Source organism: Falco peregrinus, chromosome 9 (assembly GCF_023634155.1).
Source record: "Falco peregrinus isolate bFalPer1 chromosome 9, bFalPer1.pri, whole genome shotgun sequence".
Classification (NCBI taxonomy): Eukaryota; Metazoa; Chordata; class Aves; order Falconiformes; family Falconidae; genus Falco; species Falco peregrinus.
Window position 1 is genome coordinate 24,348,095 of NC_073729.1, and position 22,056 is coordinate 24,370,150.

General features: G+C 46.6%; 1 protein-coding gene across 2 annotated transcripts in view; it reads left to right on the top strand.

The window, feature by feature from the left end:
• The window catches only part of LOC101917172 (peroxidasin homolog), a 47,649-nt gene that overhangs the window by 8,331 nt on the left and 17,262 nt on the right, over window positions 1-22,056 (top strand). For both annotated transcript variants that reach the window (XM_005239941.4, XM_055813588.1), the window contains exons 3-9: window positions 5,285-5,356; window positions 13,077-13,148; window positions 13,401-13,472; window positions 16,314-16,385; window positions 17,880-17,951; window positions 19,549-19,718; window positions 21,832-21,949. In XM_005239941.4, the coding sequence (XP_005239998.2) occupies window positions 5,285-5,356; window positions 13,077-13,148; window positions 13,401-13,472; window positions 16,314-16,385; window positions 17,880-17,951; window positions 19,549-19,718; window positions 21,832-21,949 (648 nt within the window). The remainder of the gene's footprint in view (window positions 1-5,284; window positions 5,357-13,076; window positions 13,149-13,400; window positions 13,473-16,313; window positions 16,386-17,879; window positions 17,952-19,548; window positions 19,719-21,831; window positions 21,950-22,056) is intronic.

The window sequence follows — 22,056 nt, forward strand, 5'->3', positions numbered from 1 at the left end:
TGCTGAATTGCTATCAAGTTCTTGCCCTAGCTGATGCCGAGGGAGCTCTTTTGAAAACCTGACTCCTGTTTGTGGGAGCTGAAATCTTAAAAAGCTAGTTTCAGGAATGCCTGTGGTAATTTCTTAATTAAAATCTAGCGTGCTCATCCCTAAAACTTCAAAATGTAAGCACTGTGGCAGTGCAACAGAGAACAAGGTCCTGTTCAGCAGCACGAGGGTTTCTGCATCTGCTCACTCTTCAGTGTTTCAACTGTTGTTGTGTAATCTCGTTTACTAGCATTTCCATGCTGAGCATGTTTTCCTTCCTGTTCACTCCTTGAACAGTCAAATCTCGATGTCTTAAGCTGGTACACCCCAGAGCAGCCAGGGCTTGGGAGAGGCCCCAGCCCTGAGCCTCGCTGCACTCGCCTCATCTGTCTAGCAGAGATGGCAATGCTCAGCTGCCCATGTAGGGATTCGGAGATGAAGGCTGTCATTTATTAAAGCCATTTGTGGGGGCTCGTGTGCGAGAGGGACATTCCTGAGTTGGGGAGCCGATGACAGTGAGTCTGGAAGGCTTCATTTCCATCTCAGCAAGGCTGTTTTCCCTTGCCAGGACCGAGCTGTTTGGCAGGAGTGGGGAACCTGCAGAGCTGACTCCGATGTTCTGCGGATAAGTAAGAGAAATGATCGTCTTTCTGATAAATGTTCTGGCTTTTCTTATATATGGGAAACTTGACTGAGAAATTGTGGCTAGGATGTCTTTCACATCCTCCCCCAAGAAACGCTGGAAGGAACCTCGATGTTTTATCTCTGTAAAACCACCTCTCTGTGTCTTTGTTGACAATGATCGGGTAGCTGCCACTTACTCAACCGGTTCTGGGTGAAACGGTCCAGAACTGTCAGCATCGTTGCTGTGCACAGGGTTTTGAACACAAAAGATGCTTCAATGAAACAAACCCAGTAATTTCCATGGAACTGCAGTAAAATACCTCTTGTAGCTAATTATCTGCTTAGTTAACGTAGTAATACATGATTCTCTGAAAGCTTAAATAGATTAAAGAGAAGTGGAGGTTTCTTGTAAAAGCTGTTGATTGCTTTATATGTTAATTGCCGATAATTATTTAACACAGTGCTTTCAGGAACAATTGTTCTGGTAACAGCTGAGAGGATCAGAAAGATTCAAGTGTCATGCTGTAAAGACCAGTTTCCCCACCCATTTGCAAACTCTGGCGTTCTTGGTAAGCCTTTGCAATGGGGTGAGGAGTTCCCAGGTTCGAAAACAGTGAGTTATTTCAATAGCAGATCCTAGATTATCCACGTATTCCAGCCCAGTTGCCTGTCAGAGCTATGGTGTTTTGGCACGAGGGTTTGGTATGTTGTATTGAGCCGGTCAAGCTGGTATCGTCCGGAGGGAAACCGGTATTGCAGGATGCAGGACAGCTGCTGGCCCGGGCCTCCGGCGTGCACTGCGTGTGGCAAGGTAGAAGAGGATCTGAAACCCTTTATCAGCAGCTATCCCCTTTGTTCCTTGTGGAGAGGTATCTCGTAATCCCAGAGTGCCAGCCTTGAAAACTGGGGGGGGGGGGGAGTTAAATCAGAAGATTCCCCCCACCCATCACCCACCCCCTCCCATATTGCAAATTCCAAAGTGGAAAGAAGCAGGCGGGAGTGAGGGAGCCCAGCTGCTGGTGCACGCAGCAGCTGGAACGGGCTGGCATGGGAGAGCCTGTGTGGTGGGTCCTCGTAAAAAGCACACTTGGTGAAAAGAAACATAAGGTTTCCAGAGTGCCCTGGGAATAGAGAGAAACGAGCGTTTCGGTGTCAGAAGGGACAGACTCCGTAGGGAATGTTCTCAAACGCATGCGAGCCAGGCATTTCCCGGTGCAGCCATCCGTGGCATTCACTGCCAGCTCAGCTTTAGGCCAAGGCAAGGGCTGGAGAAACACCACCACGGGTGAGGTAAGGAGGAACATGTGCGTTCCTCTGTGTCTCCAGGAGCTTTCTCTGCTGTTTAGGGACATCCACACTAGTTTTTTACTGTCTTAGGTACAGGGAGCAGAATAGTCTGGTCCATCCTTATGCCTCCAGGGCAAGATCCACCTACCTAAACCATACGTAGCTAATGTCTGTCTCACCTGCAGTCCACCTGAGTATTTTATTAGCCTTGCTATTTATTTTTTTTTTAAATCTAAATCTTCAGTTTTAGCCAGTGACTATTTGCCCTTTTCTATTTTTAGCAATGTTCTGACATATTTATGGTATCTATTGCTAAAGAAGCCATTTCAGTTCTTTTCATTGTCATGTTTTCTGGTCTTCAGATCATTCCCATTACTTTCCTCTGGATTCTGTCCAGTTAATTCACATTATTTCTTGAAATGAAGTGCTCAGAGTAGACATGCACTCTTTCAGTTCCCTGTTTCGTGTGTGGGGAAAACTGTTGCCTTTGTGTGATGGAAAGCAAACTGGGGGGTGAGTTTCCCAAAGAAGCGCAAGACAGCTGGGTCTGGAGAATCATTTGAAGGTCTTACCTGGAACAGAAAACAGAGGAAATATGAAGATATTTCAGTAAAATCATAAGGTTTATTATATGCTCCTTGGCAGTGGTGTAGGGGAAAAGTTCCTGCATGAAACCAGATCCCCATTGCTCACCCAGCAGTGGGAACTATCAGGAGGCATCTCTCCATCCATGTGCTTCTCGGCAGCAGGAGCGCTACTCAGAGATGCTCCAGCCAAGTGACAGCCCTGAGACACCTCGGCTAGTGACACAGGGTGGCTCCTGCTAGGTTCTGTGGCCCAGCTTTGCTTTACTGCTCTCACAGGTGAGGAGACCCACCACTGCCTAGCAGGTCAGGCTTGCTTAGGGAGCTTGCGACCAGGCGCAAACTTCCACGGTACCATTTCCAGGGAATTGTTTTTGGCAAGTGACCGGTAGTGAAAACAACCCCGGGAGCGGAGGAGCTTATGTGTTATTTTTCTGGAGTTTCAGAAGTGTTTTCAGTCACCTGTGGTTCTGGCTTCTGCTTTTTGTTTCAGCTGTGGAAGCCACACTCTTATGTGTCAATGCTGCAGTGTGAAGGATTGCACTTGTCTTTCTTCATCGAAATAGTGTGATTTTTTTTATTTTTTTTCTCCCCCCCGCACCTGCAACCTGTGACCCAAAGTGGTATTTTACTCTTCACTGCCTGCTTCCTGCTGCCTTCCGTGAGCATCAACAGTTTCAGCCCTGACCCCTGTGTATTTCTTCCATTTATTTGTTATGTTCCCTATTACCTGTAGCCAGCTGCCTGGACTAATTACACAGCTTTTTACAGCCCCCTTGGGGCACGCAGAGTTTGTGTCTGTGCGCTACAGTGTATAAATCAAGTGTGTGTTTCTTCACCTTTTTTCATGGTCTAGTCTCTCCTCATTTCTTTTTAATAAAGCCGTGGAGAATAGTCAGCCTGTCGTGCTATCAGCTTTGCCAATGTTTTAATTGTGTTTGGCTTTATGGTGTCAGCCATCGCCTTGAAAAATCCGTACAAATATCCTCAAATTCACATCATCAGGGCAGAGGGATGTGTAACACCTTCCAACAAGAAGAGCAAGAAACGTGCGTTTGAAGCAACACAAGTAAAGCCAAACACACCAGAAAATGTCAGAGGTAAAGTTACTGTTAAAAACTGCGATTCCAAGTAGTGCTCCTTCGGGACTGCAGTTTGCAGTGGAGAAATGGTGCTTGTAAATTACAATTCCAACACTTTTTTCTGAAATACTGAAGCCGTTCTCCTTCCTTCCCTCTAACTCTTCTCTGTGGGATACGTACCACTAAGAAAGGGGAGAGACCTCTCCCTACTTCAGTCTTCTCATTCCTTTATTCAAAGTTGAAAAGTTACGGAAGGGAGAAAACAGCAGAGAAGACAACTCCCGCTGGCATGTGTTCTGTCGCGTTCAGCGCTAGCAAAGGGGTAACAAGGCAGAGATTTAATTAATAATTTCAGTGTAACCTAAGTAAAAATGCCGCACATTTTCTGCCTAAACAGTAAGGGAATTTAGTTGGTATTTTTAAATATAAAATAACTAGTTTTGCAAACTGCTAAGCTGAAGAAACATTACACCTTAAAATAAAATCAGCTTTACTTACTGTGTATCCTCTTCTCGAGTACTTGCTCAAAGATGTTTCAGCCCCCTTGGATACTCGCTGGCAGTTTGGGTTTACAGCTACCTGCAGTGGTTGCACCTCTTTCTCATCTCGATTTTATAAAGGCCACGATTCTTGTTGATGCCTGTTCTAAAAATAAGGGTTGAACTTGTAACTATTGGTAGGATTCTTGTTTAAAACTCTGCCTCCAAATGCTCTGTAACTTACCACCAGAATGACAGGTAGTTCAGCATGTTCATGTGTTTTCCCTCTTCAAGCAAATGCCCGTAAAAGGCTGCCTTAAACCAAGAAATAGCTGTCTGTTCTCTAAATGTGATAGATCAGGCACCGCAGGAGGAGAAAAGTCAACTTGTGGTTTGGATAGAAACTAGCAGCTAAAAACATTTGTCAGTCCTCTGCGATTTGTTATAATACACTGGACCATGCAAAGTGCCAAATCAATGTACATTCCCTATGGAAGGGTTTCTACTTGGTTAACCAGGTTAAACCACTTAGCTCTTATTTTATTATCTCATTAGCAATCAAAACCCCATGTTTTAGGGTTCCAAGTTGATGTAGTTACATGGGCAGCTCTTGAAATTTGCCAGAATCCCCTGGACTCTACTAATTCTAATTGAAGTTGGCACAAATTTGAAATGCCGGCAGCGATAAGCTGTTCTGAGTCTTGGAGCATTGCAAAGCAGAATGTGAAATGCTTATTATATGAGGTTATTTGATCAGATTTAACCATTTTAGGGTAATTTAGGAAAAAAAAAATTGCCAGGGAGCTAAAAAATGGGTCCACGTGTTGATGTGCATTCCTCTACAAATCTGTGTAAGATGCAAGTGTAATTGCGTCTGAACTTGGGGTGCTGAGCTGCAGACTTTGTCTGGTGTTCGTGGAAAAGATCAGTTGGGTCCTTTCAGTCTTCGGTTTTCTATGAAATTTGTAAATGTAGGCTTGTCCTGGCTGCTGGCTGACTTTGCAGACAAGACTAGACCCCAGCCACCATCCCCACTCCTTCGCTCCTTTCCCTGGCCATTGTCTCCATTTCTCCAGTTCCTGTAGGCCTGGTACGATAGCCTCTCCCACCAGCCCTCCTCCCTGCCTCCCATGGACGATGCTGATCGCTAATGGCTTGTTTATATCATGAGCACAATGACTGTATCTTTTTCTGCTTTTAGAGATTTACGCTTCAACCACATCAAGGAGGTACAACCTGGAGCCTTCAGAAGACTGAAGAACCTCAACACGCTGTAAGTTCCACTCCTGCAGTGAAGATATCCATTTATTGCTTGTGTTGGTGCTATCCCCTATAATGCCTTAAAGATGGTCTTGATCTTTCTGTTATCTCAGCCAAGTTGTGCGTATCCAGCTAAAACTTTAAAATTCTCTCTGTTCTACCTTTTTGTGTTTATTACCTTTTTTAATTAAATGTGCCATTTAATAACTTTCATTTTTCACAATTAACCCATCCTTTTAAAACAACATTTTAAATCCTGATGCGTGCTCTACTGACTGAGGATGTTTGAGCAGGTACAGCCTTACGAGTAGCCCATAAAAAGAGTTCTGGCCTGGGGTCAAGGCAGTGGAGGGATGCATTGAAAGTTTCTTCCTTTCCATGGCCGCCTCAAATGCAAGCACCACTTCAGTTGCTCTGCATGAGTTTGACTGAGGTGAGAGTGCATCCTTCCTAATGCCATCTTCTCCCTATGCCTTGCCCTAGAATAAATGCCTACACCTACCCTGCTGCAGGTAAGAGTGGGAGTAGAAAGCAATTCCTTCAGTTTTGCACGCCAGCTGGAGCAGGCACGCTCTGATATACTACTTGTTTGTTGTATGGTACACTACTCTGCTAACAAGTTTCTGACTCTGCCCTAAGGAAACAGCGGGAGCCTTTGCTGCTTCTTGCCGTGGTAAGGCTGGGGGGTTGACGATAGATATGAGAACGTCTGTACTGTGTAGCCAAGAAGTTGAAAACAAACCAGCTCCCAAATCAGAACCAGAAGCAGTGTCAGCACAGCGCTGTGCCGGGTGTAATTGGCCTGTCGAGACTCAGATGTGATTATTCGATCTGTAACATGGCGCTAACAGCTATAAGATCTCCCGGTCCAAGCTCGAATCCCTCTCTGAGGCAAGCCAGCTAGCTTGGGAACCCCCACGGCTGGACAGACATGCGTGTTTCTTGGGTTTGTATGTTCAGGGTCCCAAATGGCAAGAGAAAGTCCAGATTGTTGTTTTTTTTCTGTCTGACCTTGAAAGATCTGTAGTTGCTGATTCTGTAAAGGTGGCAGTGCTGAAAGGAGGCAGGCCTGGGCAATGAGGTGGGCAGTCCGTTTCAAGAAGTTGTAGGAAGAGTGGGAATACAGCAAGACTTTATTTTTTTTTATTATTTACTACATTAATTTTTTAAAAATCAACATTTGCTAGAGATTATTCCACTATGTGTATGTGGGACTTACTGGCCAGGATGCTTCAGAGCACCCTGCCCATGGCCCAAGCCCCTGCTCCTAGGACAGGTAGTCCGCTAGTAGACTGGTAGAAAACTTTATTGCCAATGATGCTGTTCATCCAGAGCACAAGAGCAGCCCATATTAGTCTCTCCATCAGCACCACGTGCTGCTTAATTACCAAAAATAATAGAGAGAAAGGATACTTTGGATGCATTTCTGTCATTTGAGATAGGGTCAGATAGGGTGATGAATGTGACTAAAATATCTAGGGAGAAAATAGAGTCTGAGTCGGTGGGGTTCTACCTTATCGCAAAGCTCTGCTGAGGCGTCTTGATCTGCAGATCCGCTCTTCCACCCCTGGAGCTCTCCTGAGTCGAGAAAACAAACGGTTCCAAATTATGTCATCTCTGTGTGATGCAGACAGATGTTTGGCAGGCAGCTCGGCAGGACCGCCAGGCGAGTTTCAGCTGAACCCTGGGGAAACTAGGGATGCTGGCAGGCCTTTGCTTGGAGAGAGCCTCCACCCAACCTGCGGAGCTTTGTAAGAGATCCCGGCTCCTGCCCTGCCAGAGCCTCGGCCGAGGCAGGTCCCCCACATATACAAGACTTCTGCTTCTGTCTTCCCGAGTCCTGCCGCTCCGCTTAAAGCTCGATATAGACGCGCAGCCTGGCTGAGGTGGAAAGAGCTGTCTCTGTTTATGCTCCGTGAATTTGTCCAATTCTTTTTTTTGCTTTCTCTCTCCACACCCTCCTGGACTTGGACCTCCAGGACAGCAACTCCACGAACAGATACTAAAGGGGATAGGCATGACCATGCCCCCCAAGATCCCTAATCCCGTGATTGTGGATTCTGCGGTGTTAAGAGGAATATGTTTTGCACAGATGGTGAGCAGGCTCTCCTGCTTTCCCTAAACAGTGTCCTACAGCTATCGTCAGAGCTGGAATGTTGGACTAGGTGAAACACTGCTCTAACAAAATACTGTGTTTTTATATTTGAATTCTGAAAATCATATGGTTTTGCAAATGAAACCTTTCCATTTAGACAGTGTTTCGTATGCTTGGTTGTATTTCCTGGCCTGGCCAGCAAACTGGAAAAATCAGTTATTCTCACACTCGTAGTAGTTAACTCCCACGGATGAGGAGCTTGATAACTGAATGACAGTATGTCAGACCTCGCACTTCCAAAGTAAATTTCTCTCCAGGAACTTCAGTTTATCCAATTCCCACATCAAAGCTGACGAGCTGAAGAATTTGCTGATGTTTCTTAGATGGTAAGCTTTTGCCTCAGGACTCATACAGGTCTTCAAGTGATAAAGAGAATAAATCCTTTAAAATCCCTGGGAGACTCACTGGGAAAGTTTGACCAGAATATTTGAAGTGAGAGATTTGGAGGATAGAGTAGCTCCGGTTCCACGTGCAGAGCTCTGAGCTTGCAGCTTCCTGCCATGGGACTTAAATAAGTTCCTTAAGCAAATAAATGCTTTTAAAAGAGCCTTTTCCTACAGTGCTTTGGCCTGGCAGAGGAAGGGCAGCAGATTCTGGGGAAGCTTCTGTTCTGCATCTCCTTCTGGGCAGGGTGGCTGTACTGTATCCACGTTTGACAGTTTATAAACCACCCTGATAAGGAAACCTTTGTAGCCTGTGTTGGATGTGGGCAGATGGGCTGTGAGACTGGCAGGAGAGGAGCCTGCTGTGAATGTCCAGTGGGGCTTTGCAACATCTGAAACCTTCCCCTGGCTCTCCTCTCCTCTTGGAGATTTGAGAAATTACAGAGCGCTACTTTAAAAATAAAAGCAGGAGCCCTGTTTGTCTGTGGAAGAGGTACGACTGTTATTTGTTTCTGGCTGGGGACTCCTGCTACAGCCGCACAGGTAAGAAACAATTACCTCAAATGCTGCACCGCCAGGAACTGGCTTGTTGGCTGTCTGTGACGTTGTGTGCATTGGAGAAGTCCTCTTGGGGTAAAGGTCTTGGAGTTGTACAGCTTCCTCATCCCATCTATTGCCTCTTCTCAGTTCCCGTGCAGGAGCTGGTGTCAGGATCTCCTTTGTGTATTTTTAAACTCTTAGTATGTCCCCTTGGTCAAAAAATAAACAGGGTAGCAGGGAGAGGGAGGCAAAAAACCTCTTGTATGCCATCCATAACATACCCACAGATCCTCAACAGCTGTTTCGCTTGCGTTTGCTGACACTAGCCACGCTGCTTGCCCAGCATTAGCTCACAGCAGGTGGTGACTGTAGCAGAGAGCAAACACAGTGCGAGCCCGTGGCGAGGCACAGCATCGCACTGCTTTCCAGCTTTTGCTCCTTTAGGTCATCTTTGGGCAGGGGTGGGTGATGACAGCCCTGCATGACTGTCCCCTTACGTGTTCCCCTGGAGGTCAGCACCCTGCCGTGTTGACCCAACTGGTCGATCGCTGTGATTTCAAACCAAGACCAGCAGAGCCAAATGGTTGCTGCTGCTTGGGTCTCTCCAGCATCACCTATAGAAATGTCCAACCCTGGGACCAAAGCAGTATTTCTTAACCTCCCCAGCATGTATTTTGTTCTGCCTGTGGCATGAGCATCCTAGAGAAGAGGGACTCTGTGGAGACCACATCGCGGTATGTACTTCTGCATGGGCCTTTGCCCTGTTGGTGGTGTTGCTCACATCATCTTTCTCTTTCTGCTTAGGTGAGGGTAAAAGACACTTCTGGTGAGCTCTGCAGCTCTCCATTATACACTGCTTGTGATGGGTTTCAGGGTGAATGACAGGAGCAGCATGGAGGCTCTGCCTGGAACCCTTTAGTAGCTCTTGAAAGAACATTTTCCTGCCAGCAAGGAGGGGATGCCGGAGCCTGCTTCAATCTCAGAATAAAAGTTTCTCCCTCAAATGTGGGAAATGGCTATTCCAGATCATTCTGTCAACAAGGGAGAATGCACGGCTGAACATTAAACTCACTTTTTCTCCCCCTTTAAATACACTATGTGACGATTTCTATTAATGGAGGGAGGAAAAAATAGCTGTTATGTCACGACAACTGTAGCATGTGGTTTATCAAACAAGAAGAGGAACGAGTACACAGTTTGAGTCTGAATTCTGTACTGTCACATCATTTAATACATTCTTCAAAGCAGAAAACGACTCATTTAATGCAACTTAAGCCTGTGCTTGGCAAGCCGGAGAGAGGGTGGGGAAGGAGAAGGGAGGGGCTGTCAGGACATAAAACCTAAAGGAAACTGAATGTAAAATGTTCTCTGATCTGGGCCAGATCTCATGGTGCTTGTATATCTTAAACCTCCCAGAAGAATTTTTCAGGAATAAAACCTGTATGATTGAGTCCACCTACTCATTTGGAGCCCGATTCACCAGCTGGCACGAAGGGGAATGCCACATCATTTTGCTAGGAAACAGACTGCTGATACTTTTAATTTAGCTCATTTTGCTACAGGGTATACTTAAGATATACATCGATAATGATCTTTCCAGCTTCTGTCTGCCAGAGCATTTATTCCCAGCAGATCTGGTTAGCAGTAGATCTTTAGTGTTAGCAGGAATTTGGGTCGTTTTGCCATTGATTGCAGCTGGGATCAATGTCAAGGTCAGTCATGCCAGGTTTTTGCACACTCCTCTGCCTGGGTGAATTGCACAGGAGTCAAGGAGCAGACAGCTGTGCAGAAGCCATCGAAAGTCTTTCTAGGAGCCAGATGTGCTGTCTTGTCTATGGATTTCGCTGAATGCAGCAGTTTGGACTATGTGGACTGTGATGGACTTCATAAATTATCTCACTTTTGAGTTTTTTCCAGGACATATCCTTCTATTACAATGGGGAATCCTGAGACAGGAAACAGAGATGGCTTCTTCCATACGCTTTGTAACCTTTAATAGGGCAGTGAACAATTTTTTGAGTATCAGACGATGAGATAAGAGGTCTGCGTACTGCATGCCATCTGAACTTCCAGAATTTGTCTTATTTGTCTTGGATCACTGATTACACCCCCTTGAACTTGTCCAAAATTGCCAAGACAACAAAAGAGACTAGGTTGATGTTTTTAAAAAGCATCAAAGTGCAGTCAACATGCTGCAATTTGAAAGCCCCCAGGGACTTCAGTCCTGGTCCAAACTCATTGCCTTAAAGATAAAGGGTCAGCGAAGGAGTCTAGAACATCGTGGCACGTGGGGTTGCTCAGGCTGTTGGCATGACCCTGTCTCCACGACCTGGTCGTTGCTCACGACCCCTGTGGAACGAGTGGCCGATGGCAGTTGCGTGGCTGGGGACAGGTGTTCGCATCCAGGGGAATGACGTCGGAGCTGGCGCCCGTCTATCAGCCCATCTAGTGTCCTCAGAAGTGTGGCCAAGGATCAGATAACAGAGAACAAGCTGCCTTCGTCCTCCTCTGGCTGAAGATGAAAGCGCACTGATCGAGGGCAGGGAAGGAAGCGTGCACGGTTGGTGCCTGTGTTGTCTTTGTCCTGTGGGTAAATAGACAAAAGCCCTCTCCCGCGCTGCTCTCAAGCAGTTATTTCCAGTCCTTGGGTGTTCAGTCACCAAATAAACCTTTGGGTTGGTGTTCAGAGGCTGGATTTCCACTCAGCATATCTGGCTGTCAAAGCAGGATCGTGTGTTCCAAGGACTTGACATCATTTTTGCATCCTTATGAGTGAAATCGGGTTGTTTAACCTCAGCCGTGTGTATTGAGCCATTGCTTCCAGCTGTGCAGAAACTTTCCAGCAACTTTTTGCCTTAACCTCTTCAGACTGCTCGTCGGCAGCCCTGGCAGTGTGCAGTTTAGTAGTGGTACCTGCAGCCATGGTAGCAGGGTGGCTGGTCAGGAGGGGATAGTGAGATCAAGGATACTGAGGTTTTTCTCAAACCCTTAGTGCTCTGACTTCCAAGAGTTTCTTTGAAATAGAGTTTCTCGTGTGCTTTTTGGAGTTAGCACTCCACCTGAGAACAAGGTGGTGGAAAGCTGATGTGACTCAGTGCCTGGCAGTGACTTGTGAAGCTGCTGTAACACGTGTGTGTTTCTGACATCTTTTATCTTCGCATCCCTGAGGCTTTCGATTTTATCTTCCTCTTCTTTTCCCACACGTTTGCTTCCATTGCTTATCATCTCTTTGTCTTTTCTCTCCATCCTTTACCTGCACAAACTGTTCTGCCCAGGAAGGGACCTTTGCTCGTAGTGCCGCAGGCTGGCCGAAGCCCTGCCCACCCTGTTTTCTGCAGCAAAATGGGGCAGAAAATTGGGCTTTACTGCTGCAAAAGTGCCAAACTTTTTTCTCACCTGCTGCCTGGAGGCAGATTGTTTCTGAGTAACATAGCTATCACACAAAGGAGCCTGTAAAATAGAAAATGCACATCCAATGCGCGTGTTGAATTAGACCCAATGCTGTAAGGTCTGGCTGCTTGCAGAGGGAATAGCAGTTTTTCATACAACACTAGAAAAACAAATCTGTGCAGTACATGGCTGCAGCTCTCCTTTCCATCCACAGCTCCATTTAGGAATTTTAAAAATAAGTGTGGCTGGTGAAACCCTTGTTCTGAGCTATTCAGCTGTAAGCTCTACCAGCTCTGCGGCTGCGGTGCGGTGTGCCAGATCTGAACATCAGTGGGATACCATGGCGAAAGACCCACAGGAGTGCGGTTGGGCAGCTATGATGAATAGTTAAATGTCGTATATTAAAGAGCTATTTAGAAGTGATTGATTTCATTTTCTCACTGTTGGACTTGGCAGTGGCCGCAGAAGAGGTTTCTGCAGCGTCCAGCTGCGTGGTTATCGCTGTTGCACCCAGCATGGTGATGATGGGGTTGAGCTGTGTTTCTGGCCATTGGCACTGGCCATCAGTTGCATGCACAGTCATGGCAACTGCACATACAAGTCGGAGGTCGCTTGCCAAACCGATGTTGTCCATAGGTTTTGTATTAAAATCTGTCACGAGGCTCTGGAGATCGAAAGAGGCTGACTGTCTCTAAATAGCCTCAGGAGTCGGGTCTGTGTTTGTTTATTTTTCCTTTGCACATATTTGTATACAAAGTGATTAGAACGAAGCATTACCGTTTATAACTCCTATAACTCCACTGTGAACTGGTATTTTAAACTGCACTTGCAGTCTTAAAAACTGGCTCTGCACATCCCTGCTCACACGTTGAATGCAACCATGCACCTTCAAAACCCGTTGCAATTGCGCAAGAGTGGCAGCAATGATTTAATTTCTCCCTCCCCTCCACTTCCTTCTGCCTGTCTCCTTTCCCCCCATCCCTTTCCTGGCCAAAACTGTATGTTTGGGGTGAAAACTGCTGTGGCAAAAGGTAAAGGTCTCTGAACATAGTGCATATGGGAAGCACTTGGCATCTCTGGGCCAGAAACCTGCTCATTGACTTAGCTGGTGTGAGTATCCAAACTTTGATCTCCTAACCCCTTTGAATCTTCAACTCCATGAAAGACAGGCTCGGGATTTTTGGATGGGCATCCAGGAACAGAAATGCCACAAGTCTCACATGTGCTGAATTCACTGGTTGTGTTTTTCTTTCTTGATTTGACAGGCTGCTGAACAATAATCAGATAAAACAAATTGTGAGAAGATCCTTTGAAGATCTGGAGAACCTAAAATACCTGTGAGTTGGTAGCTCAGTAATTGCTTAATCTCTTTGAGATGTAACAACCCCCTTCTAATGTTTGGCTGTCAGGGGCATGTTTTCTGTGCTCAGAGTGTCTGGATGTTAAGGTTACAGCTATAAAACGTTGCCCTTGAATCCACACAGCCAGCTCTGCTTTGGGTTGAGGTTCATAGCTCTTCCCACCTTCTTTTTGAAAAACACCTGCTGATCAGTTAGTCTAATGCTTTTTTCTTTCTCTCCTTTTGAAAGCTACCTTTACAAAAATGAAATTCAGAGCATCCAGCAACATGCCTTCGACGGGCTCCGTTCTCTGGAACAGCTGTAAGTACGATCGAGCCGTGTTTGCTGCTGAACGTGGTGTGCCAAAGAGCTGATTTATCAGCTCCTTTGACCCAAGTGCTGTGTTTCCAGAAGTGGGGAGTACCAGACACTTAGCAAGGAGTGGGATGAGGCTTCTGCTGTTTTATCATCCAGCTTTGCAAGACTGCAGTGGCTTCATCTCAAAACAGCTGGTCCCAGTACTGATTTTGGTTAGTTAATACTGAGGTCTCTTCCTACCGACACCCCATATGTTTTCTCCTGACCATAAACCTCTGGAGCATAGGAATTGCCCAGCTGTGCTTCTGATTCCCTTTACGTCCAAGACCTTATGCAATGGGAGGAGGCGGGTCTATAGGATAGCTTGAAGGAGAAGGCAGCTAGCCAGCTGTGTTTGTCTGCTGGGACTCCTGGAGCAGAGAGCAGGATATGGCCCTTTGCTTGAATTGAGGGTGCTGGTCAAGTTTCTCTCTTACCCAAACTTTTGCTGAAAATGAAGGGATGAATTGCAAGCTGAGAGCTGGGGCAGTGGGGTGTTTGTGGGATGCGGTACTATGGATGGAGCTACCGGTGGTGCTCACATGCTGCAAAGCATCTGGAAATTGCAACAGGGGGGAAATGAGGGATCCAGACAAAGTGATGTCCTTCCCTCCAGGCTGCGTGGCACTCTGGGATGAAAAGGGTTGCAGCTGGAGCCCATCACAGTGACACTCTAGCAAGTCCTTATTTGCTCCCCTTCTGTGTATGGCAAATCTGTCCTGCTTTTTCAATCAAAGTTTTAGGTCTTGACTCTTTGTGCTTCACGCTCAAGGTGAGATGGGAACTCAGAGGTCTGACTCTCCTAAAGCTGCTAAACCGGGGCTGGATTTTCCGTGCCAGGGGTTGTGATATATTATATGCATGCATGTAAATACATGTGTGCACGTGGAGAGAGTGTGAGCCTGGATATTTGAAGTACAGGAATATATTTGCATCGCTGGAGAACAGGGACTAAAGGTGAAACCATTCTAATTCACAGATTGTCCCCAACGGCAGCATTTGTAGGGCTGGAATGAAACCAGGATAGGATCCAGCTTGTTCTCCAGGATGACAGCAGAAGTGGGCAGAGTATAGCAGGAAGTTTCAAGCTGGCTTAATAATAGGTGTGCTACCAACCTTGTGTGCAAGATGGTTTTTCATCAGCCAGCTCAGCAAGGATGCCTGAGAGAAAACATAGGAAGCAGATACCGGATCAGCTGTGCTTAGAGAGGAGATGATACCAGCCACAGTGATATTTTAACAGAGAGCGTTCCAGACTTGATGTCACGAATAAAAGAAAAAAAACCACCCAAAAAGCAAAAAACACAAAACCTCAAAACCAACAAACAACCCGCTGAAAGTCCCATCTGTTTTCAATCTCAGGCAGGCGTGGTTCCAAAAGAATTAGCTTTGCTCAAATCCTACCCCATTTTCTGTACCCCACAAGCCAGCTTTTCAAGAAAAAAGTATACCCTGGTTGATGGATGGTATCAGATGCTTTCCTCAAGGTCCCAAGCAATGACAGCAGACATCTGAGCCTTATTAAAGCACGTACATCTCTCCCCGCTGTTGCCCTCCATTGCAGAATCTGAGTCACCATCTCTCGGTTTGCGCTCTGATAGTGGACCATTTGTCATGAATCCTTCCATTACGAATCAAACAGCCATGTGGCGGCTCAGGCAATTGTTTCTCAATGCAGTCAGCTACAACAGCAGGATGAATATTTGTAGATCCGTGATTAATCAGCGTCCACTGTGAAATTTATGCCTGTGTAAAACAAGGGGGAAGAGTTGAAGCAACTTGAAACTATACCAAAAGGCATCTAAAGGTCAGAAACATGTTGGCTATGCCGGTGGATGTCACAGCTAGTGGGGAGAGGGAGTCTCAGGTCTTGTGGTATGTTGCCCTGCAGCCCCCAGTTTTTCCTTGCTGATGGCGTGGGGTGACTGGGGCAGTGCAGAAGCTCTCCCAGGTCTCTGGATTTTAGTGGAACTAAAAGCATTAACCTGTATTAGCAAGGACTGGGCCGTTCACACTGATGTGCCATTTAGATCCAAGTGCCTCAGCTGGCTGCACCATCTGTGCTGTCCCTCTGCCGAAGCAGAATAGCCCTACGGCAGCCGTTCTGAGATGGTTCTGCTCTGGCTGGGTGGATGCACGTGCTGGGAGCCCCTGTTAGAATCACAGACAAATGCAGACTGGAAGAGACCTTTGGATGTCCCCAGTCCCACGTTCAGCAACCAGCAGGACCAATTTCAAAGTTTTATCAGGTTGTTTAGGGCCTTTTTTCTACAAGTTAATTCCCAGCAAACTCATGATTCCACTCAGAAATGTTGCAGTTCCTAGGCAGGGAACAAATGCCTTGTAGTAAGGCTGTTTCATCCTGCCCAGTGATCCAGGGATGTGTTGGGAAATGCTGAGGTGCTAGCGGAAAGGCAGGGAACATTCCCGTACGGTGCTCGGATGGGGGCAGTTGCTGCTGGCTCCCCACGGGCAGCAGTTTCATCCTGCCCCTGCAGAGTGCAACAGGCAGTTTGCAGTGACAGTGGTGCTCTTAGGCTTCAGGGCAGAGCAAACCTGACCTCCTGGGCAGATTTTGGTTTATTAAGAGAGAGGCTAAATAATTGACAGGGTAGGGAGAAGCTGGTGTTGGCTGCTATGGTTGCACATGGAAACTGGAGACACTGAAGTGGATGCTGGTTTCTCAGAACCTGCCCTGAGGTGTGTGGTGGGCATTGGGGGACACTGGTGGAGTGGTCTGGAAAGATCTTCTGTCTTTTAAATTGCAATCTGTAAGCCTGCCCTTCGTGATTTCCTCCGTGACAGCTACCTGCATTTCAACAACCTGGAAAGTCTGGAGCCGGAGACTTTTAGTGACCTGCCTAAACTTGAAAGGCTGTAAGTAAGATGGGACCTTGTAAGGGAAAAGGGGAAAACTTTGTGTAACAGTTTTGATAGCATGAAATGTGATCTTCACAATGGAGGGAAACACAAAAAGAAGCTTCCTTGAAGAAGGAGATTTTACATACTTGCCAAGTGGGAGGGTTACTGGGAATATGAAGGGAATTTTCCATGTTGCATTATGTTCACGTTTCCACCAAGGGTAGTGGTAAATCTGCAGAAAGCCCTACAGTTGGCCAAGCCAACTGAAATTTTACTCTGACCATAAGGTCAACATTAGTCACTCTTGGGCAGCATGTATGAAAAAAAAAGGGGGGGTTGGGGTCGGAGGGTGGGAAAGGAAAAAAAGTCAAAAGAAAGCCTAACAAGAAAAACACGCATCCTTCTTGAAAGCAGTTAGGAAACGAAGTCCTGTGTCCTCTGCTCCCCACGGTTGCTGTAGTACTGATGTAGCCACTAGGACAAAAGTTCATATGGTGGTTCCCACTCCCTGGTGAAACCAACAGACCCTTATGGGATCCAAACGCCTTTAGGAAAATTCAGACCTGGATCAGTACGCCATGGCTGATCTCAGTTGCTGTATTTGATCCAACAAAAATTCTGGCTTTAAATTTTAGAGGAAGGTTTGTCAGCATCCAAGCTGGGCAGCTAGGCTGAACTTGTGTGTACACTTGTGTGCAGACATTTGCATGGAAGCTGTTACTGCTTTTGTATTTCTTTCCTGTTCCACCGACTACTAAAATTGCTTCCTGTCTTCTATCAATGGTCTCTTATGAGTTTTAGCTGTAATGGACATAACTAAGTTTGCCCCTCCATTATGGGAATGGGGAGTTAATTATCCCATCTTCGCCCCCACTGATGCACTGCAGTGCAATCAGGGTTTTTTCCAAGAACTGGAGAATCTTACCAGAGCGCTGAGACTCTGGAAGTGAGAATTTGCCTCAGCTTTGTTCAGAGATAAACCCAGCTTAGGCTGTTGTTGTCTGAATTAGATTTACTCATGGATTTGGGTTAATAACTACGTTGAATCTAGGGCGTGAGTTGTCTAGTGTCTTCTGCTGGTGCCTTGCTTCAATGGCTGCCCTTGCAAAATTGCCGTATCTTCTGCAGGGGGGGAAAGGAAAGGTCCTTTCTGAACTGGAGCTGATCCAGGAACAGAAAACGTAGGGTGGGTCCAGTCTGTGGGGATATGGTGCCCTTTCTCCTCCTTTTGCAGAGCATGAAGCAGATTAAGGTTCCAGTTTAAACCTGTTACATCACATCTTGAGTCACCGTTTCCAGTCCACACCCGCTCTCCACTTTGGTGCATTGCACAGCACTCGCAAATGAGTGAAATCCCTATAGCTCGTGGGAACAAACACAGTAAATTTAAACACTAAGCTCCATTTTGGTGAGCAGCCTTTGTATTTAAACTGAGTTTTGACCTGGGATGTTATCATCCGCGCAGTGCAAATACTGAATAATGTTTTGGCATGGGTCCTCCCGTTGCAGATTCTTGCACAACAACAAGATTTCCAGGATTCATCCAGGGACATTCTCTCAACTGGAATCCCTCAAACGGCTGTAAGTAAAACACATTGCCTGCAAAGAGCAATTGTTTATCTTTGATCAGATGGCCAAGACCTGAGGAAAAATGTGCCTGGTTGGCAAAGCTTTTAGTTGTTGCACTTCTAAGGCCACTGCTAAGTTTATAAAACGGTTTTGATTGGACATGGGAGCTGATTTAACCAGTTAGTAGTTTCTTCATGCTAGTGTCTAATTATAATCAAACTATAACCTGCTTACAGCTCGAAAATGCCCCAGGAATAAACACTTTTGGAAAGTCCTCACAATGGTTAGAACCCATAAAACATCCTTCACTGAAATGTGGAAAGCTCAGGTCACAGATATGACCCCAATCATGTCTTCAGATTAGTACCTAACATGGAAGGAAAAATCATAGTCATACAAGAAAAGGCTTCTTTTTCTAGGGATTGAAAACACTTAGAGGGGCATCAAGGTGTATGGTTCTCATTCCATGCAGGAATGCTCTGGTGCATTATTCCCACATACCCTGGCTGTCTCTTAAGCTTACTTCTTGCTTGCTTCAATCCCCTCGAGCTTTGCTTTGTTTGTCTTTTATGATCTCTGGAAATAAGTTCTATGATGTGTTGCGGGGGGGGGAAGTAAAACTAAAGAATTTTGGTGTTCTGCCACGATTTTCAGCTACGAGAAAATAATGTGTTTCTCACTGCAGCCCTCTGTCATTTCTGCAAGCAGGTAAAATGTCTCACTTTTCTTTAACAGGGTATAACTTGTGAAATGTTGCCTGTATGCATCAGAGAAAAAAGGCAGGGTGGCTCTAAAATGCTCTCTCATGCCCTTGTGTGAAATCTCACGTTCTCAAGTGTTTGTCCCTGAAAATATTAGAACTTCCATATATATATATATTTTTATTTTTTTTTTCCGATGGCCCAGACCCATCTACTGTAGAACTGTAGTGGGGACGGAGGCATAAGCTAATCCCCCTATGGTCTTTCTGTATCCTTATGTCCTTATGCATAGCACCGCACGTAGGGATGGATTCATGGAGGGAATAGCACGGGTGTGCTGGGAGGTCACCGGTGCTCCATTCAGCATGGTGCAGGCGTACGTTGTGGTGATAAAAGTTCTTATAATTGTGTGGAAATGCTACAACCTTGAGCAGGTGGGCACAGGAGGAGATCGATCCGGTGCACACTGAAATCAAAGGGGTTTGGAGCTGACAGTAAAAGAGAATGGAAAGCTCTAGCGGAGGCAGTGTTATCTGCTGTTCTTATGGAATTCAGTAAAGGTGGAAATCTCTATCCTGCAGGTAAAACCCAGTATTTCAGTGTGCTCCTCTGCCTCAAATTAAGCCAAAAATGCATAATTCAGTTTAAAAGAATAATTTTCATTTGAAACTGAAATGGCTGATGGATAACGTTAGTTTTTCAACAAAATCCTTGTGACTCAGTTAAGGACCTTATTTAAACGTTCTGGAAATCAAATATCTCCAATTTTCACTTGGGATAGAATCAAATGCAGGGAAAATCAGCCAAGTGATCCTTCACTCTGGAGGACTGTTCCCCTCCTGTGTCCTGGAGAAGGGAGGCAGCAGCCTGCGGCTGGGAAGTGAATTGCCTTTTCCTTGGTCTTGCAGGCGGCTGGACTCCAATGCCTTGCTTTGCGACTGTGACTTGATGTGGCTGGCGGAGCTGCTGAAGAAATACGCTGAGCAGGGCAGTATCCAGACAGCCGCCACCTGCGAGGCTCCTCGGGAGCTGCACGGACGCTCTATTGTCACCCTGACCACCCAGGAGTTTAACTGCGGTGAGTTGAACCCTTCCACCGGCCACCCTCAGCCCGTGGAGCTGGGCTTTGGTCTGGGAATTGCTTCTTCCATCCCTTTTCCTCCCTCTTCCCTGTCCTGGCATCCTGCTTTCTCCCTCCTTTTACTGCTGAAGTGGGAACATCCCAATAGGGTCACACGAGTTACCAGGATAACGCTGGGAGAGCTGACAGCGGCGTGGGGGTTGAAGGCAGCTCTGTTTTGATTGGCAGGTGTCATCTTGGTTCTTAGATAAGAGTAGAGCCAGGGAAGGACCTGCTGCAATTAGTGGCTAAACCAGGGACCCGAAGAAATGTCGTGCCTTAGGCTGGACAGAAGGAGAACCCTGGGAGAGCGGCAACGGCTGGAAACACAACTGAAAACCTGAGCAGACGCATAGTCGATACGTAGCTGAATGCTTTGTTTGCCTGTGGTAGTGTATTGCATTTCTTAAGCTGTTACTCTTCAAATTCAAATAATTGTTCCCTGAAGAAAAACAGCATTTCAAAATGAAAGGGTTTGTTGTGAAAAATTCCAAAGTTAAATATTTTGTACAGAAAAATACAAAACTCAGACTTTTAAGTGCAGGCATCAGCGGAAGATGGCACAAGCATCGGCTGTGGTTCCCTGGTACTCACTGCTGGCAGAGTCAGTTTGAGATGTTCCTACTCGCCCAGGCCAGCTATTAGCATCCCTCCTGGATATGCCAGTCCAGCTGTGTGCGTGGTCATGCTGGGAGCCACATCTGTGAGAGAGCTGGATTTTGAAGAGCTCTCCCTTAAATTCAGCTTTTCTTCTATGTTTTTATTTTTTAAAAAAAAAAATCTTGACCATTTCACAGCTTAATTGAGGGCACAGCCATGCAAAGAGTTGAATTGGCACCAATGGCTCTGTAACCACAAGGGAGGTGGGGGGTAGGAAGGGTCTAGAGAAAGCAGCTGGGGACACACCGAGTGGGATGTGCTGCACAGCGAGCTGTCCCCGTCACACACGGTGCCACAGTACAGCCATTGATGTAAATTTGTTCTGGTTTGGGCATGGGCACACAGTGGGATGTCTGTCAGATTAGCCAGAGCACCTGGTGGGAAGATTTTGCTGGCATTAGGCTTTTACGCTGGGATTGCGCCAGCTGGGAAAGACAAATGATGCATAATTCAGCGTAAAGCTCTAATGATGCAGGCAGCTGATATCTGAGTACGAAGCCTGCTGGCATGGAGTGAACCCACCACTTTTTAGCAGATGTGAGCCAGCGGAGCAAATCTGCACTGGATCGGCATTGTGCACCACGGGGATGCGGTGGGTTTGGTCCCGCACTGGTGTTGCCGTTGGGGATAAGTGACCATTAACTTGTGGTATGAGGAGTGAGGGCACTGACCTTCCACTGGAGAAGGTGGCAGGTTCTCACTTAACGTTATGAAGGATCCTGCTGGTTTTACTGGGTTACTGGTGGCCGTACAGATTGCTGGACATACTCTGTTGGGTCAGGAGCATCGTGCTTCAGACCATGTACATAAATTCCTCCCTATTTTAGCACATCCTTTAAACGTTTCACATGCTTAGTGCTTGAGCACATCTTAAAGCGAAGTGTGTAGTGAAAAGCTTGGCTGAATAGGGATCGGCTGATGAATCAGGGACACGATGAATGAAATGCTGTTGAAATGGCAGTGGTGTGGTTCGCAGAGCTGGCGCTCCCTTCAGATGCAGCAGGCTGCCAGGGGCAGAAAAACAACCCAAGTGAGGATGCCACTGACTTCTTCGCTTACTCTGGGGGAGACAGGGCCCATCTCTTGGGGCAGCTGTAGTGAACCAGCGTGCAGCCGGGTCTGGTTTGCCTTAGCGCTGCCCGGGGCTGTGTGATACTGGCAGTAGGTACGGCCACTTCGATTTTCCAGGGCTTTTAGCAGGCTGGCGCAGATGAACGATGCTGTTCCCTCTCTGACATCATTTTTGCTGATGTCGGTGAGGAGTCCTGGGGTGGCTCTGATGCCCAGGCCTCTGCTGGTACCTGCTTGCTCGGGAGCTGCAGGGTGGCTGCGTTACCCACTATGCTCCGGTTGGGCTGTAGGTGGTTTCATGCTGCTCTGGACTGGGTTGTGTTAAAACGGTCTTTTGCAGAGAGGCCTCGTATAACCTCAGAACCCCACGACGTCGATGTCCTCTTGGGAAACACGGTTTATTTCACCTGCAGGGCAGAAGGCAACCCAAAGCCTGCGATTATTTGGCTGCACAACAAGTAAGTTGCACACAATGCGCCCTGGGGTAGCAGAGGTTTTCAAGCGCTGAGCTTTTCAGTGACTGCCTGTAATTACAAAAGCTGTTTCACGCAACATTAAAAAAAAA